We start from the raw sequence: 19805 nt of genomic DNA, 5'->3' as shown, positions 1-19805 counted from the left end.
AGTCCTGGAGATGGAAAGTACAGCGCCTGCATTCTGAAGGTTGGGTGACCTTTATAAAAGTAATAATCTTAAATATTATTTTATAAGACCTTTCATGTTTAATGTATTTTAGGACCTTGACCTATGTAAATATGTCCCTGTCTAGCAGTGTAGAAGACTTCTTCATTCTTAACTGTATTATACTGAAGACAGGTACTGTTGCATCATTCAGTATATTGAATTCATTCCTGTGAACATTACTGTAAAATTAGTATGCTGTTGATTTACGATAATCTGTTTCTTCTAGCCACAGTGAAAGCAGTGATGGTGACCTTGGGGATATGACCCCATGTAATGCATCGCCAAGCATTACTGCCATGTTGTTTCGCCCTATACGACAGCCTAATGATCTGGAAGATACATGGCGTGCGCACCTTTTGTCGCTGATGGCTGCTGATGCGCCCATTTTGCATCCCACTAGAACGTGTACACTCTTCAACACTGTGTTCTCTGTAAGTTACCAGAATGTGTACACTCTTCAACACTGTGTTCTCTGTAAGTTACCAGAATGTGTACACTCTTCAACACTGTGTTCTCTGTAAGTTACAGACCCAAATTTAATTCACATACATAGCATATATTATTTGTTAATGCAGAAAATATTTATCGAATATAGGAAGACAATGGTTTAGTTGTTGATTGCACATCATATCATTCAGGCTTTGCCATAGATAAAAGTTCAAATCTGGTGATGTGCATTCAACACGCCGGCCATATCCCACCAAGGCAGGGTGACCTAAAAAGAAAAACGAAAGTTTCTCTTCCAAAATTTAGTAATTTATATAGGAGAAAGGGTTACTAGCCCCTTGCTCCCAACATGTTAGTTACTTCTTACAACACACATGGCTTACAGAGGAAAGATTCTTCTCAGCTTTCCCATGGAGTTTCATTAAATTATTATTAATATTTTTATTCTCCATGGGGAAATGGAGCAGAATTCTTCCTCCGTAAGCCATGCTTGTCATAAGAGGCAAATAAAATGCCGGGAGCAAGGAGCTATTAACCTCTTCTCCTGTATACATTACTAAAGTTGAAAAGAGAAACTTTAGTTATTCTTTTTGGGTCACCCTCCCTTGATGGGATACAGCTGGTTTGTTGGAAAAAATTTTATCATTACAACAACATAAAAGTACAGTACAAATTTGCATAATATTGCAATTCTTTACTTCACTGTTTTCCTATTATCATATTATTCTTTTTTGAGGGAATATCATGATCAGTTTTATAATTCTAGCCATAACTGATATACAGTAATTTATAATTGTATGATATGGATTATATTTAGGAGAGCGTTGCCAAGTTCATGGAGGTGGTGAGTGAGGGCAGCCAGTACCTGAGTGAGGGTGGAGAAATGTTGCACATCTACACTGCCTTTCTTCAGAATTTGGAGGTGAGTATTCATACACTGTGCTCATCTTTTTTTACTCTTCTTATTTATTGCAGCTTAAATTTTTATTAATTTATATTATAATGTTTCATGTTTTGGGTAGGGAGACAGCCAGTGTATTATAAAAACATTCAGATGTCCTAAATTTCTATATATGATTCATCCTAGTACACATTTTTTATATAATATATTGATCTGTATACAGCAGTGGCAGCACCAAGAGGGGCTAATCTAGAGCTGCCCCTAATATACATTATCAGAAAAAGGAAACTGGTGGATAAGTTAATGAGGTGAACAAGTCAAAAGGAGTGAGTGAGTGAGTAAGGGTATGACACTGGAGAGTAGTGTATGTCTGGATCCAGAATACCTGACCAGAAAGGTGCAGGCATATTATAGTGTAGGAAGCAAAAGGTCTCGAACTGGGAGACTGCAGTCTCTTGGGGCATGCCCCATTAAATGCAGCCTTCAGTGAGAGAGCAGTAAAACACTGCACTGTATGTCATGACCACTGTCCTTGGTGGCTCTCTGGGACTGGAAGGCCTTGGCCTGAAAAAGTTTACTTTGTTTAGTTCACTGACCTTTACTAGAGCATATAAAATATTGAGTGTATTTGGTGACTGTTGCATAGGCTTGGAGAAGTGTTTTCTGCAATTTGTTCTTCATTGTAACATTGCAAGCTTGATACTGTGGTTGTTTTACATTGCAATATTGCAAGCTTCATACTGTGGTTGATCTGTACTGTAATATTGCAAGCTTGATACTGTGGGCATTCTACATTATGATATTTTTTTCACAACCAGGGGACTTGGGTTTGATCTTGGGATGGATTGGACATATTTCATTTATCTCATTGCCACTGTTCACCTAGCAGTAAATTGTTCCTGGGCATTATCCAGCTACTGTGAGTCACATCCTGAGGGTTTGGCATTATATGTTAAATAGTGCTGGGTATATAAGTTTGGCTGAAAACATCATTATGAAGTACTTGGGTGAGAGAATCTTCTGGGTTATTTAATTTTCCAGTCCCACAAATAGTTTCTACCATAACCTCTCTTCTCGTCTAATAAATTATTTGATAATTATTCAGGTGTTAAATCTTGGGTTAGGAAATTTGACAGGGACCAAAAATAAAGAACTTACATCAGATAAAATCTTATGCACAGTTTTGACCAGCTGGTGACTGGATAGATATTCCACCAGAGAAAACTGGTGGAAGGGTGGCAGTAATTCTGATATGCATTCTGCTTGGTTCAGTAGTTCTAGGACAGACTGCTTCATTTATTTATTTACTCTGGAAAAAGAATTTTCTCACATTTGTTTTGCATTGTAGCTGGCATGCTTGAAATATTAGTTTGTTTTGTGTCATAATAAATATTGATGAAGTGGCCATAATATAAGTTATCAAACTCTGTTGAATATCCTTATTACATCTTGATATCAGACTTTTTGTTCCTTGGTTAAGGAGTTCAGTCCTGTAGTTCTATATTCTTCAGCATAATAGACAAGGAGAAGACACACAAGATTTGTAAATGCAAATGATGCATCTCATCATTCCTAAGCGTTTGAGTGGTTTATTTTACACATGTTCATGGTGGTTGTGCTTCTCTGAAACCTGTGAAACATTATCTTGACACTTCATAATTGTAGTTATTAATGAACTAGTTGCAGTTTAAATTATAATTTTATATGGTTGAAACTTTGACTTGACATGCAAAATTTATAGTAATGCCTTTTCATTAGATTTTAAAATAAATTCTATTAATACAGTGGTACCCCAAGTTTCAAACTGCTCTCAACTTGACCAATTATGTAAGTGTATTATTGTAAGTGCTTTTGTAAGTGTAATTTTGGGGGTCGGGAACGGGCTAATCTAATTCACATTATTCCTTATGGGAACAAATTTGTTCAGTAATGGCACTCCAGCAGCCTTCTGGAACGAAGAAAGTTTGAAACTTTGGGTACCACTATATATGGATTTGCATTTGAGGTTGAGCATGATCCAGTTCATTATTTACTTTATTTACAAAACTTTTAATATATTTAGCAGGGTGTGGGAGGCCTGGCACCCCTGGCATATGTGTACATGGATGCAGCGCTGTTGTCGGTCACGCAGTTAACTCAGAGATTCCGTTCAACCTTCATAGCTCTACACGAACATCTTGACACATACCTGGATAAAAGAGAAAGTGCCAATGTGGTAAGTCATTGCTCATTATCAAGTCTCCCTCTTCTCTCTAGAAACAAATTAAACTTTGGTAATGATAATGGATGATGATGGTGGTGGTGGGAACTGAATCCCCCGTAAGAGAAGTAAATGTGAGGGTCTTGGCAAGAGGCATGGAGTTAAAAGATAAAGAATCACACACAAAGTGGGAGTTGTCACAGTTGCTCTTTGCTGATGACACTGTGCTCTTGGGAGATTCTGAAGAGAAGCTGCAGAGATTGGTGGATGAATTTGGTAGGGTATGCAAAAGAAGAAAATTAAAAGTGAATACAGGAAAGAGTAAGGTTATGAGGATAACAAAAAGATTAGGTGATGAAAGATTGGATATCAGATTGGAGGGAGAGAGTATGGAGGAGGTGAATGTATTCAGATATTTGGGAGTGGACGTGTCAGCGGATGGGTCTATGAAAGATGAGGTGAATCATAGAACTGATGAGGGGAAAAGGGTGAGTGGTGCACTTAGGAGTCTGTGGAGACAAAGAACTTTGTCCTTGGAGGCAAAGAGGGGAATGTATGAGAGTATAGTTTTACCAACGCTCTTATATGGGTGTGAAGCATGGGTGATGAATGTTGCAGCGAGGAGAAGGCTGGAGGCAGTGGAGATGTCATGTCTGAGGGCAATGTGTGGTGTGAATATAATGCAGAGAATTCGTAGTTTGGAAGTTAGGAGGAGGTGCGGGATTACCAAAACTGTTGTCCAGAGGGCTGAGGAAGGGTTGTTGAGGTGGTTCGGACATGTAGAGAGAATGGAGCGAAACAGAATAACTTCAAGAGTGTATCAGTCTGTAGTGGAAGGAAGGCGGGGTAGGGGTCGGCCTAGGAAAGGTTGGAGGGAGGGGGTAAAGGAGGTTTTGTGTGCGAGGGGCTTGGACTTCCAGCAGGCATGCGTGAGCGTGTTTGATAGGAGTGAATGGAGACAAATGGTTTTTAATACTTGACGTGCTGTTGGAGTGTGAGCAAAGTAACATTTATGAAGGGGTTCAGGGAAACCGGCAGGCCGGACTTGAGTCCTGGAGATGGGAAGTACAGTGCCTGCACTCTGAAGGAGGGGTGTTAATGTTGCAGTTTAAAAACTGTAGTGTAAAGCACCCTTCTGGCAAGACAGTGATGGAGTGAATGATGGTGAAAGTTTTTCTTTTTCGGGCCACCCTGCCTTGGTGGGAATCGGCCAGTGTGATAATAATAATAATAATAATAAATAGTATTAATATTTAGGAATAGTAATTTTCTTATGGTTCCTCATTTATATTTTAATTTTATCATAGAGTTGCCTTCTGTGAACCTTTTTTATTACCTTGCTTAGTCTTATTCAGTCAAGTTACCTAGGGATAAAGATACATAACTTGAGGTGATAATCTTACATGAAGCATTTTTATCTGCAGTCAGATGAACATATTATTTGATATTAGAGTTGTTTAGCAATAGAGTTTTCATGAGTGGACCAAACACCGAATTCCTGTAGAGTCATTGAGAGCAATGCTTTTGGCAGCTTAGAAAAATAGATTAAAGATGTACAGTGGAACCTCAAAAATCGTACTGCTCCCAACACAACCAATTATGTAAGTGTATTTTTGTAATTGCTTTTATAAGCGTATTTTTGAGGGTCTGAAATGGACTAATCTAATTTACATTATTCCTGATGGCAATAAATTCATTCGGTAAAGGCACTCGAACAGCCTTCTGGACTGAAGAAAGTTCGATATTTGAGGTTCCACTGTATATGAGAGAGAGAGAGAATGGTGAGGTGAGAGAGGAACATACCTAGCATAGAGTAGACCTACTGCAGTGCTCATTTCTTTTGCATGTACCTTGCTCTTTTACAAAAATGTGATTTTTTTCTTTTTGACAGTGCCTAGATGGAATCAAGTCAACACTAAAGCTTCAGAACCTAGGTGACAGCCTGCCTGAACTGTGTGCAGATGAGCAACACATTGATTTGTGTCGCTGCCTTTACAAGTTGCACTTCCAGCTTTCCTTGCTATATGATACCTATACCAAACTCTTAGTGGCCATGATTCATGCTGCTAGGACTGCACAGGTAAGCAATTGTTTTTTAAATACTATGTATTTTCCACCAGTGGACCAAGTACATTATGTACTATTATTTGATGCACACAAGGCCAACCATCTGGTTAACCGGACTCAAGTCCTGGAGGTGGGAAGTACTTGCCTGCACTCTAAAGGAGGGGTTTTGGGATATTTGCTGTTTGGAGAGACATCTGAACTGTTGTATCTGTGCGCCACTGGCAATACCAACCATTTTACTAAATGTGAAAAGAAGAAAAGCTATATAAGGCTTTCTTCATGACTTAAGAAATCGTAATGACACGATTGCAAATAAACCATACCTAGTTGGATGAATCTTATTGTGGCTAGCTGGTCTAGTGGCTAGCGCGACGGGCTGGAGTTTTGAGACTCTATGACCGCGGGTTCAATCCCGGCCGGGGGTATGGTTTAAGGCTTTCTTTTTCGAGTCATCCTGCCTCAGTGGGAGATGACCAGTATGTTAAAAAATAAAAAGGACCAACCATGATTCCTGTAGGGATCATTTCCAGCTGTAAGCACAAGGCTACTAGGGCCTTCTGATGGTGGTGTGCAGCTTTCTGTTGCCTGGTAACCAGTAGGTGTGTTATGGCACTCAGACTTGTCAGAAGTGAGTTAACTGGCTGACTTAATTATCTTGTTTGTGGTAGTTGTTCCAGCTAGACAGACACTCTTAGGCTATCAGCTGGTGTATATCCCACTGTGACCTCTGATTCTCTGCCATTCTGTATTCACTGTCTATCATTAGTCTGGCTTGTGTTGAAATCCTTGTACATTTGCAAATAATGTGAATAGTGACTTGGTGAAGGAAGGCTATATAAATGTAAATTTCACCAGGTATTTCCAAGTTTAATTTTTTCCCTGTTGAGTAATATTTGTGAGAATAAAACAGCACAATACTGTGAATGGAACAGTACAGAAAAACCTGTACATATGAGACCGAAACTTATGACCACATTTCGGTCCGACTTGGACCATTACCTAGTCACACAGAAGCTCTTCTGTGTGACTAGTTAATGGTCCAAGTCAGACTGAAACATCATGATAAGTTTCATTCTCCTATGTGCAGGTTATCTGTGTATACACTTGTGACACTATTACTGATCGTTGATTGTTCATGAAAGTTATAAGGGACAAATTCACCACCATTCACTCCCTAATTATCATTGTAGCTGTGTACAGTCATCACAGATTAACCGGCTCAATAAACCACATTTATTGTCAATTTAAAAATATTTAAATATTTTTTGGTAGACAGCAACCACCCAGGGAGGTACTACCGTCCTGCCAAGTGAGTGTAAAACGAAGCCTGTGATTGTTTTACATGATGGTAGGATTGCTGATGTCTTTTGTCTGTCTCATAAATATGCAAGATTACAGGCATGTCTTGCTACTTCTACTTACACTTAGGTCACACTACACATACATGTACACATTTATTTATACACACTCATCTGAGTTTTCTTTGATTTTATCTTAATAGTTCTTGGTCTTATTAATTTTCCTTTTATATCCATGGGGAAGTGGAATAAGAATCTTTCCTCCGTAAGCCATGCGTGTTGTAAAAGTCAACTAAAATGCCGGGAACAATGGGCTAGTAACCCCTTTTCCTGTAAAGATTACTAAAAAGAATAAGAAGAAGAAAATTGTCAAAGTGGGAAGTCTGAATGTGCGTGGATGTTGTGCAGATGATAAGAAAGAGATGATTGTGGATGTTATGAATGAGAAGAAGCTGGATGTCCTGGCTTTAAGTGAAACAAAGCTGAAGGGGGTGGGAGAGTTTCAGTGGAGAGGAATAAATGGGATTAGGTCAGGGGTTTCAAATAGAGTTAGAGCTAAAGAAGGAGTAGCAATAATGTTGAAGGATAAGCTATGGCAGGAAAAGAGGGACTATAAATGTATTAATTCAAGGATTATGTGGAGTAAAATAAAGATTGGATGTGAAAAGTGGGTTATAATAAGCGTGTATGCACCTGGAGAAGAGAGAAGTGTAGAGGAGAGAGAGAGATTTTGGGAAATGTTGAGTGAATGCGTGGGGAGTTTTGAATCAAGTGTGAGAGTAATGGTGGTTGGGGATTTTAATGCTAAAGTGGGTAAAAATGTTATGGAGGGAGTAGTAGGTAAATTTGGGGTGCCAGGGGTAAATGTAAATGGGGAGCCTTTAATTGAGCTATGTGTAGAAAGAAATTTGGTAATAAGTAATACATATTTTATGAAAAAGAGGATAAATAAATATACAAGGTATGATGTAGCACGTAATGAAAGTAGTTTATTAGATTATGTATTGGTGGATAAAAGGTTGATGGGTAGGCTCCAGGATGTACATGTTTATAGAGGGGCAACTGATATATCGGATCATTATTTAGTTGTAGCTACAGTTAGAGTAAGAGGTAGATGGGAAAAGAGGAAGGTGGCAACAACAAGTAAGAGGGAGGTGAAAGTGTATAAACTAAGGGAGGAGGAAGTTCGGGTGAGATATAAGCGACTATTGGCAGAAAGGTGGGCTAGTGCAAAGATGAGTAGTGGGGGGGTTGAAGAGGGTTGGAATAGTTTTAAAAATGCAGTATTAGAATGTGGGGCAGAAGTTTGTGGTTATAGGAGGGTGGGGGCAGGAGGAAAGAGGAGTGATTGGTGGAATGATGAAGTAAAGGGTGTGATAAAAGAGAAAAAGGTAGCTTATGAGAGGTTTTTACAAAGCAGAAGTGTTATAAGAAGAGCAGAGTATATGGAGAGTAAAAGAAAGGTAAAGAGAGTGGTGAGAGAGTGCAAAAGGAGAGCAGATGATAGAGTGGGAGAGGCACTGTCAAGAAATTTTAATGAAAATAAGAAAAAATTTTGGAGTGAGTTAAACAAGTTAAGAAAGCCTAGGGAAAATATGGATTTGTCAGTTAAAAACAGAGTAGGGGAGTTAGTAGATGGGGAGATGGAGGTATTGGGAAGATGGCGAGAATATTTTGAGGAACTTTTAAATGTTAAAGAAGAAACAGAGGCAGTAATTTCATGCACTGGTCAGGGAGGTATACCATCTTTTAGGAGTGAAGAAGAGCAGAATGTAAGTGTGGGGGAGGTACGTGAGGCATTACGTAAAATGAAAGGGGGTAAAGCAGCTGGAACTGATGGGATCATGACAGAAATGTTAAAAGCAGGGGGGGATATAGTGTTGGAGTGGTTGGTACTTTTGTTTAATAAATGTATGAAAGAGGGGAAGGTACCTAGGGATTGGCAGAGAGCATGTATAGTCCCTTTATATAAAGGGAAAGGGGACAAAAGAGACTGTAAAAATTATAGAGGAATAAGCTTACTGAGTATACCAGGAAAAGTGTACGGTAGGGTTATAATTGAAAGAATTAGAGGTAAGACAGAATGTAGGATTGCGGATGAGCAAGGAGGTTTTAGAGTGGGTAGGGGATGTGTAGATCAAGTGTTTACATTGAAGCATATATGTGAACAGTATTTAGATAAAGATAGGGAAGTTTTTATTGCATTTATGGATTTAGAAAAGGCATATGATAGAGTGGATAGAGGAGCAATGTGGCAGATGTTGCAAGTATATGGAATAGGTGGTAAGTTATTAAATGCTGTAAAGAGTTTTTATGAGGATAGTGAGGCTCAGGTTAGGGTGTGTAGAAGAGAGGGAGACTACTTCCCGGTAAAAGTAGGTCTTAGACAGGGATGTGTAATGTCACCATGGTTGTTTAATATATTTATAGATGGGGTTGTAAAGGAAGTAAATGCTAGGGTGTTTGGGAGAGGGGTGGGATTAAATTATGGGGAATCAAATTCAAAATGGGAATTGACACAGTTACTTTTTGCTGATGATACTGTGCTTATGGGAGATTCTAAAGAAAAATTGCAAAGGTTAGTGGATGAGTTTGGGAATGTGTGTAAAGGTAGAAAGTTGAAAGTGAACATAGAAAAGAGTAAGGTGATGAGGGTGTCAAATGATTTAGATAAAGAAAAATTGGATATCAAATTGGGGAGGAGGAGTATGGAAGAAGTGAATGTTTTCAGATACTTGGGAGTTGACGTGTCGGCGGATGGATTTATGAAGGATGAGGTTAATCATAGAATTGATGAGGGAAAAAAGGTGAGTGGTGCGTTGAGGTATATGTGGAGTCAAAAAACGTTATCTATGGAGGCAAAGAAGGGAATGTATGAAAGTATAGTAGTACCAACACTCTTATATGGGTGTGAAGCTTGGGTGGTAAATGCAGCAGCGAGGAGACGGTTGGAGGCAGCGGAGATGTCCTGTTTAAGGGCAATGTGTGGTGTAAATATTATGCAGAAAATTCGGAGTGTGGAAATTAGGAGAAGGTGTGGAGTTAATAAAAGTATTAGTCAGAGGGCAGAAGAGGGGTTGTTGAGGTGGTTTGGTCATTTAGAGAGAATGGATCAAAGTAGAATGACATGGAAAGCATATAAATCTATAGGGGAAGGAAGGCGGGGTAGGGGTCGTCCTCGAAAGGGTTGGAGAGAGGGGGTAAAGGAGGTTTTGTGGGTAAGGGGCTTGGACTTCCAGCAAGCGTGCGTGAGCGTGTTAGATAGGAGTGAATGGAGACGAATGGTACTTGGGACCTGACGATCTGTTGGAGTGTGAGCAGGGTAATATTTAGTGAAGGGATTCAGGGAAACCGGTTATTTTCATATAGTCGGACTTGAGTCCTGGAAATGGGAAGTACAATGCCTGCACTTTAAAGGAGGGGTTTGGGATATTGGCAGTTTGGAGGGATATGTTGTGTATCTTTATATGTTTATGCTTCTAGACTGTTGTATTCTGAGCACCTCTGCAAAAACAGTGATAATGTGCGAGTGTGGTGAAAGTGTTGAATGATGATGAAAGTATTTTCTTTTTGGGGATTTTCTTTCTTTTTTGGGTCACCCTGCCTCGGTGGGAGACGGCCGACTTGTTGAAAAAAAAAAAAAAAAAAAAAAAAAATGTAATAAAACTGTTTATATTCTGAAATGAAAACAGGTTGATGGATTGAATAGCTTAAAATAGGTTTATTTTTCAAGGTGTTATCCCACATCTTCCACTGGGGTGCCTTGATACTGGTGAAGGACTCTTGATCTAAGGAACTTGACATGTCCTCCCTGGCCTTGTATCAGACCTGATTGCCTCCCATTCTCCCAGGTCCTGTATTACCCCTACGAGTTTAGTGTTTCCCCATGAATGTAAAACAAAACATAACCCTTATGGGCTTAGCACTTAACTATGAATATAATAATATGTCTTGTCATTTCACTATTTTTCACCTCACACTTTGTACAATATTACAATACAGCCTCTCCTCACTTAGTGATGTACCCATTTACCGATGCCTCGGACTTACGATAGCCTCTCTGACCAGTACTCATTTCTAAATAATGTATATTAGAGCTGATTTCCTCTATTCTATTTATTATAATATACAGTTCACTACTGTGTAAACATTTAAAAATATACCAGAAATGTTATAAATGGTCCAAAGGTGACATTAAACAATATCAAAGATAGTTGACACAAACCCACTACCATTATAGTATGCTTCTTACTTAGCGACGTTTACCGATGTTGTCTTAGGAACGAAACTCCATCATTAAGTGAGGAGAGGCTGTATATCATACTGCAGTATGTATTTTTCTTTAGGCAAGTGATCATAGTGTTGAGCTGAGCACACTACAAGGGAAACTTATAGCTGCTGCTGACCAGCTCGACCTGACTCCTCCAACAACACCAACACAGAGCTCACAGTCTCTGCCACCTGAACGAGAACTACCAGAGGTGAGGTGAACATCATCCACTTTTCATTTATTGAAGACTTCTGTGTTAACTTTATTATGCTCTTTAGATTTTTTTTTTTTTTCGAGTTATTCATAGGGTTGTGGAGATTCAGTTGTTAAACCTTGCATTTATGGCCACAGTGATGGCCCTTGCTAACCTCCCTATGTTGTATAAATATACCTAGTGGGATGAATCTTATTGTAGCCAGCTGGCCCAGTGGCTTACGCACTGGCCTGGAGTTTCATGATAACTCGATTACCATGGGTTCTAACTCCACCTGTACCATGGTTTAATTGTACAATTGTTCCTTAAGTTATAAAAGTCTGCCATTTTTCATGATTTTTCACTCTAAGAATTCCCTTCATCAAGAGAAACTTGTCACAGAATACTTGAGAACATTTCAGTTGTGGGTCTTATCATGTGCCTATTTAATTTTCTGACTGCTGACTAGATAATGGTTTGGGGTGCATGATAAACTAGTAAATACAAATAATCTCATACGTGAAGGGAATAGGGAGGATTGTCCTCTCAGTCTATTTCAAAGGCCAGTTTCTTCTGTTGAGATAGCAATTACATTTTGTTGTAGTTATTTTAATTTTTATTTTTCATTTTTTACATACATCAGAGCAACTTCATCTCAGCTGCACTGGCCAGTCTTCATTATAATAATATATATAATAATAATGTGATTATGTATGAGTGAGGTGAAAGTGTTGAATGATGACAGTATTTTCTTTTTGGGGATTTTCTTTCTTTTTGGGTCACTCTGCCTCGGTGGGAGACGGCCGACTTGTTGGAAAAAAAAAATAATCTTAATTTCTACAAGTACACTATACAACTTGTACAAACCATAGCTGCCATCAGTGACATACTGTATAAAAAGTCCCTGGTTATGCAGATCATTTTGGACAATTTTGTCCCCAGGATGTGACCTACACCAGTTGGCTAACACCCAGGTACCTACTTGCTGGTAGGTGAACATGAACAGCAGATGTCTTCAGGAAACATGTCCTAATGTTTCCACCCGTACCAGGGATCAAACCACAGGCCTTAATGTGTGAGCTGAGTGCACTATCAACCCAGATATGGGACACCTAATAAGTGTGACATTATTCATTTAAGCTTATCTGTTCACAAAAATATATCATCCAAGTATTTTTTCATTTTAGGGAGAAGAGGGAGAGTGTGAGAGTGTAGGTGGAGAAGAGAGTGAAGGAGGTAGTGCATGCGAGAGCAGCATAAGTCGTACTGAAGGAGGGTCTCCGGTGAGCTCCTCTTCACTTGGCTCTCAGTCGTTAGAGCTTCCAGTGACACAACCCACCTCACAACCTGAAGCTGAGCTCCAGGTAATTCCTCCATACTAATTAGATATTCATAGTAGGAATAATAATTTTTTTTTTTCAAAGCATTGTCTTTAGCCAAGGTTGTGACTTCCAGCCAATACTCAGTCATTGACATCATATCTTCCTACCTCAGTGTCATACTAATAAGCTATGAATGATGTACAAATTTTAGAATTATACTGAGAATTTGGATATAATTATATAGATTCTGACATAAGATTGTAGCCTTAGCACTGCCCAAGGCTAGTCAGATCACTGTAGATAGCCTCCCTAAATGCTACCTACTGTTTTTCTTACTGTGTTAAGATTGCCCTTGTGGCAAGAGTACTTAGAGTAATCCAAAGATGTTTCAGAGATGTGAACTGGGATCTATAAAATGACTGTCTGTTGTCCTAACCACTGGGTCAGCACCACTTCTAGTATGATAATCTCCAACCTGTAGGTCGTTACAAGCATTCGTTACATTTTCATACTCAGAGTAAACTTGGGAGTATTATTTTATTTTAGTTTCCAAGTACATCAAAATTCACATTTTTTTATTATTATTACAAATGTATTTAAAGAATATTTTAAAAATACTTGGCAATTAAAACAAATAGGCACTATACTCTCTATATCCTATACAGCAGCAACTTCATATATGGATCACATTTTGTCCCACAGTTGCTGCAGCTTGTAGCAGACCAGCGATGGGTGGGAGCACTGCAGTTCGTTCGCCAGCATCGTGCACTCTGGCACCACGAAGCGACCCCCACCTACAGGGAAGTACTACCGTCCTGCCAGATGACTGTGAAACAAAAACCTGTAACTGTTTTGCATGATGGTAGGATTGCTGGTTTCTTTTTCTGTCTCATAAACACGCTAAGATAACAGGGATATCTTGCTACTCCTACTTACACTTTGGTCACACTTCACAGACACGCACATGCATATATATATATACATACATCTAGGTTTTTCTCCTTTTTCTAAATAGCTCTTGTTCTTTTTTATTTCTTCTATTGTCCATGGGGAAGTGGAAAAGAATCTTTCCTCCGTAAGCCATGCGTGTCGTATGAGGCGACTAAAATGCCGGGAGCAATGGGCTAGTAACCCCTTCTCCTGTATACAATTACTAAAAAAGAGAAGAAGAAAAACTTTATAAAACTGGGTTGCTTAAATGTGCGTGGATGTAGTGCGGATGACAAGAAACAGATGATTGCTGATGTTATGAATGAAAAGAAGTTGGATGTCCTGGCCCTAAGCGAAACAAAGCTGAAGGGGGTAGGAGAGTTTCAGTGGGGGGAAATAAATGGGATTAAATCTGGAGTATCTGAGAGAGTTAGAGCAAAGGAAGGGGTAGCAGTAATGTTAAATGATCAGTTATGGAAGGAGAAAAGAGAATATGAATGTGTAAATTCAAGAATTATGTGGATTAAAGTAAAGGTTGGATGCGAGAAGTGGGTCATAATAAGCGTGTATGCACCTGGAGAAGAGAGGAATGCAGAGGAGAGAGAGAGATTTTGGGAGATGTTAAGTGAATGTATAGGAGCCTTTGAACCAAGTGAGAGAGTAATTGTGGTAGGGGACTTGAATGCTAAAGTAGGAGAAACTTTTAGAGAGGGTGTGGTAGGTAAGTTTGGGGTGCCAGGTGTAAATGATAATGGGAGCCCTTTGATTGAACTTTGTATAGAAAGGGGTTTAGTTATAGGTAATACATATTTTAAGAAAAAGAGGATAAATAAGTATACACGATATGATGTAGGGCGAAATGACAGTAGTTTGTTGGATTATGTATTGGTAGATAAAAGACTGTTGAGTAGACTTCAGGATGTACATGTTTATAGAGGGGCCACAGATATATCAGATCACTTTCTAGTTGTAGCTACACTGAGAGTAAAAGGTAGATGGGATACAAGGAGAATAGAAGCATCAGGGAAGAGAGAGGTGAAGGTTTATAAACTAAAAGAGGAGGCAGTTAGGGTAAGATATAAACAGCTATTGGAGGATAGATGGGCTAATGAGAGCATAGGCAATGGGGTCGAAGAGGTATGGGGTAGGTTTAAAAATGTAGTGTTAGAGTGTTCAGCAGAAGTTTGTGGTTACAGGAAAGTGGGTGCAGGAGGGAAGAGGAGCGATTGGTGGAATGATGATGTAAAGAGAGTAGTAAGGGAGAAAAAGTTAGCATATGAGAAGTTTTTACAAAGTAGAAGTGATGCAAGGAGGGAAGAGTATATGGAGAAAAAGAGAGAAGTTAAGAGAGTGGTGAAGCAATGTAAAAAGAGAGCAAATGAGAGAGTGGGTGAGATGTTATCAACAAATTTTGTTGAAAATAAGAAAAAGTTTTGGAGTGAGATTAACAAGTTAAGAAAGCCTAGAGAACAAATGGATTTGTCAGTTAAAAATAGGAGAGGAGAGTTATTAAATGGAGAGTTAGAGGTATTGGGAAGATGGAAGGAATATTTTGAGGAATTGTTAAATGTTGATGAAGATAGGGAAGCTGTGATTTCGTGTATAGGGCAAGGAGGAATAACATCTTGTAGGAGTGAGGAAGAGCCAGTTGTGAGTGTGGGGGAAGTTCGTGAGGCAGTAGGTAAAATGAAAGGGGGTAAGGCAGCCGGGATTGATGGGATAAAGATAGAAATGTTAAAAGCAGGTGGGGATATAGTTTTGGAGTGGTTGGTGCAATTATTTAATAAATGTATGGAAGAGGGTAAGGTACCTAGGGATTGGCAGAGAGCATGCATAGTTCCTTTGTATAAAGGCAAAGGGGATAAAAGAGAGTGCAAAAATTATAGGGGGATAAGTCTGTTGAGTGTACCTGGTAAAGTGTATGGTAGAGTTATAATTGAAAGAATTAAGAGTAAGACGGAGAATAGGATAGCAGATGAACAAGGAGGCTTTAGGAAAGGTAGGGGGTGTGTGGACCAGGTGTTTACAGTGAAACATATAAGTGAACAGTATTTAGATAAGGCTAAAGAGGTCTTTGTGGCATTTATGGATTTGGAAAAGGCGTATGACAGGGTGGATAGGGGGGCAATGTGGCAGATGTTGCAAGTGTATGGTGTAGGAGGTAGGTTACTGAAAGCAGTGAAGAGTTTTTACGAGGATAGTGAGGCTCAAGTTAGAGTATGTAGGAAAGAGGGAAATTTTTTCCCAGTAAAAGTAGGCCTTAGACAAGGATGTGTGATGTCACCGTGGTTGTTTAATATATTTATAGATGGGGTTGTAAGAGAAGTAAATGCGAGGGTCTTGGCAAGAGGCGTGGAGTTAAAAGATAAAGAATCACACACAAAGTGGGAGTTGTCACAGCTGCTCTTTGCTGATGACACTGTGCTCTTGGGAGATTCTGAAGAGAAGTTGCAGAGATTGGTGGATGAATTTGGTAGGGTGTGCAAAAGAAGAAAATTAAAGGTGAATACAGGAAAGAGTAAGGTTATGAGGATAACAAAAAGATTAGGTGATGAAAGATTGAATATCAGATTGGAGGGAGAGAGTATGGAGGAGGTGAACGTATTCAGATATTTGGGAGTGGACGTGTCAGCGGATGGGTCTATGAAAGATGAGGTGAATCATAGAATTGATGAGGGAAAAAGAGTGAGTGGTGCACTTAGGAGTCTGTGGAGACAAAGAACTTTGTCCTTGGAGGCAAAGAGGGGAATGTATGAGAGTATAGTTTTACCAACGCTCTTATATGGGTGTGAAGCGTGGGTGATGAATGTTGCAGCGAGGAGAAGGCTGGAGGCAGTGGAGATGTCATGTCTGAGGGCAATGTGTGGTGTGAATATAATGCAGAGAATTCGTAGTTTGGAAGTTAGGAGGAGGTGCGGGATTACCAAAACTGTTGTCCAGAGGGCTGAGGAAGGGTTGTTGAGGTGGTTCGGACATGTAGAGAGAATGGAGCGAAACAGAATGACTTCAAGAGTGTATCAGTCTGTAGTGGAAGGAAGGCGGGGTAGGGGTCGGCCTAGGAAGGGTTGGAGGGAGGGGGTAAAGGAGGTTTTGTGTGCGAGGGGCTTGGACTTCCAGCAGGCATGCGTGAGCGTGTTTGATAGGAGTGAATGGAGACAAATGGTTTTTAATACTTGACGTGCTGTTGGAGTGTGAGCAAAGTAACATTTATGAAGGGATTCAGGGAAACCGGCAGGCCGGACTTGAGTCCTGGAGATGGGAAGTACAGTGCCTGCACTCTGAAGGAGGGGTGTTAATGTTGCAGTTTAAAAACTGTAGTGTAAAGCACCCTTCTGGCAAGACAGTGATGGAGTGAATGATGGTGAAAGTTTTTCTTTTTCGGGCCACCCTGCCTTGGTGGGAATCGGCCGGTGTGATAATAAAAAAAAAAAAAAATTCAAGCAGAGTATAGCACTTTGTCTGGATTTCTTGGGTTATCCTAGGTAATTTACACTATGTATACTTGTATTTATGTGTACCTGTGAGACAGAGATAGGCAGACAGATAGAAAGAGAGACAGATTGAAAGATATAGAATGAGGGAGAAAGATAATTAGATAGAATGGAGGAGGGTGAGCAGCGTCCGACCCCATTGTTTTGACAGGAGGTAGGGGTGTGAGTAATGAGACAATATGTCACTTTGACAGCTGCCGACTTCTGACTCAAAACAATTATAAGCCACACACTCCCACACAAGACAAGGAGGAGGAGAAGGAGAAGGAGGAGAAGGAGGAGGAGAAGGAGAAGGAGAAGGAGAAGTAGAAGTAGAAGGAGAAGGAGAAGGAGGAGGAGGAGGAGGAGGAGGAGGAGGAGAAGGAGGAGGAGGAGGAGGAGGAGAAGGAGGAGAAGGAGGAGGAGAAGGAGGAGGAGGAGAAGAAGGAGGAGGAGAAGGAGGAGGAGAAGAAGGAGGAGGAGAAGGAGGAGGAGAAGGAGGAGGAGAAGGAGAAGGAGGAGAAGGAGGAGGAGGAGGAGGAGGAGGAGGAGGAGGAGGAGAAGGAGAAGGAGGAGGAGGAGAAGAAGGAGGAGGAGGAGGAGGATTGTTTGTTTTTGTAAACAAGTTTTGTAAACAATATATTGATAATTATGTTTGTGTGCTTATTGTATTGTATACAACGAGTGTATATATGTACATTGCACCTTACTTTGGTCTCATAGGCCACATAAGTTATGTGAAAAAATAAAATAGTGAAAAAAACAAAAAACCTTCAATTACAAGTAAACTAAAGTTTACCGGGTGAGCGGCAGTCGCCGCTGTTGCCATACGCGGCTCATTTTCTGCAAACTTCACGGCTCTATATCTCAGTAAGTACCGATGGCAAAAAATTTTTTTTTGGACTAAAACACTCAGAAAAATAATCTTAACATTTTCATAAGAAAAAATAATTTTTTTTTTTTTTGAATATTTGGCGACATAGAATGACAGTTTCAGAGAGGGGCCTGAAACAGTCAAAGGGTTAATCCTTCCTAAATCTTCATTGCTCCTTTCCAATCCTACTTTCTTTCTTACCCTAACCATTTCAGTAATAATTCTACTGGTCACTTTACCCATTTAACTCGACAGGTTTTTCCTGTATAATTTTTCACACTCTTTTGTCCCTGCTTTCCTTGAACAAAACAAATGAACTATGCATTCTCTCTGAGAATCCTTAAGTACCTTTCTGTCTTTCCTGCTTTTAACATTGCAATTTTAATCCCATCTGTCGCAGCTGCTGTTCCCCACTTTATTATACCTGTTGTATCGTGCAGTTTCCCCACATTTACCTCTGGCTCATCCTTACTCCTGTTATGTATTATTCCTCCCTGCCCATTGCATCATATCACTGCCTCCCTTTCATTATCAGTATTTAACAACTCAAAATATTCTCTCTCTCTTTCTGGTATCTTTCCTATCCCATCTAACATCTTTCCTCTTTCATTTTTAACTGGCAATTATTGTGGGTAACATCCTTGGGGGAAGGGGTATACCTTAGGGCTGGGATTTGAAATGAGCTGAGGTATGATAACAGCTCTTAGCCTGCAAAATTGATTTGTGTAAAAAAAAAAAATATCATTTTTTCTTTTTTTTTAACTTATTAATCTGTCTTTCAAACATTTACTTAATCATCAGGAAGGTAGTCAGAGAGAAGAGGCCTTGGAAAGATCACCACCAGTTGAGCACATCTTCTAAAAGCCATTTATATGATTCAAAATAAAATAATTTATCAAGCTAAAGAATGTGGCTGTTGAACACAGACCCAGATATTTTAGAGTTAATTCTATGTCATTCATTTTACATAAGGGAATTAGAATGGTGTGTAAATATGGACAAGATAGCATAACTGGTACTGAGGTACAGTAATTAACCACAGCATTTCACCCACAGAGAAGCTCTATTAAGTAACTGACTTAATATAGTTCACTGTGTGGATGAAGTGTTGTCATTACTAGAGGTATCCACTGCATCTATGTGTCATTCTCTACATTTTATGTAATATTTACGTTTTGTACAAAATGTTTTGCAGGTATGATTGCCGTGTGTGGGACAGAAGCTGAGTTAGGAGAAACAAGTTTCCGTCTGACAGAAGCTAACATGGCTGCACTCTCAGCTCTGAGATCAATAGAGCAGACACCTAAGCCAACCAGGGATTCCCTGGACTCGGTTATTCGTAAAACAGAATGCTAGACCTCATGCTACCCATACTTAAATATCTAATTCCAAGTAAAGGTCTCTCTTGCCATACATAACAGATGTGTTCCTGGCCCATGGTGCATAAAGTAAACTCGGTATAACATGCGATTTATCCTAAGACTTTGCAAGCTTCACATTTCTCACTAAAGTTTACCAAAACAATATGACCTTACCCTGGTAACAGACTGGGCCACAGGGGCATTGACCCCCAAAACCCCTTTGAGGTATACCACACAGGCACCAAATGGTCATAGACAGAAAAGAAATCAGTTTGGTGAAAAAGCAAATAAGAAGAAATAAATCTCTCTTTATAATACAGAATCAAGAAAAGAATTTACACATTTTTATTTTTTTCCTTATTTTTCCCAAAATATTATGAACATATCAGATAGTCAATTAATAGTTATATTC

The 19805-nt window shown here is 39.5% G+C and overlaps 1 protein-coding gene across 1 annotated transcript; it reads left to right on the top strand.

Moving 5' to 3' along the window:
* The first annotated feature begins 269 nt into the window (after nucleotides 1-269).
* LOC138852219 (protein furry homolog-like) lies at nucleotides 270-19388 on the top strand. The gene is made up of 8 exons (XM_070081938.1): nucleotides 270-491; nucleotides 1325-1429; nucleotides 3471-3623; nucleotides 5500-5688; nucleotides 11320-11454; nucleotides 12624-12800; nucleotides 13461-13620; nucleotides 19228-19388. Exons 1-8 carry the CDS (start codon nucleotides 321-323, stop codon nucleotides 19386-19388), a joined length of 1251 nt encoding a protein of 416 aa, XP_069938039.1. The 5' UTR covers nucleotides 270-320.
* Nucleotides 19389-19805: the final 417 nt, after the last annotated feature.

This window comes from Cherax quadricarinatus, unplaced genomic scaffold, assembly GCF_038502225.1.
Source record: "Cherax quadricarinatus isolate ZL_2023a unplaced genomic scaffold, ASM3850222v1 Contig5211, whole genome shotgun sequence".
NCBI classification, from domain to species: domain Eukaryota; kingdom Metazoa; phylum Arthropoda; class Malacostraca; order Decapoda; family Parastacidae; genus Cherax; species Cherax quadricarinatus.
This window is presented reverse-complemented; position numbering and strand designations above follow the sequence as displayed.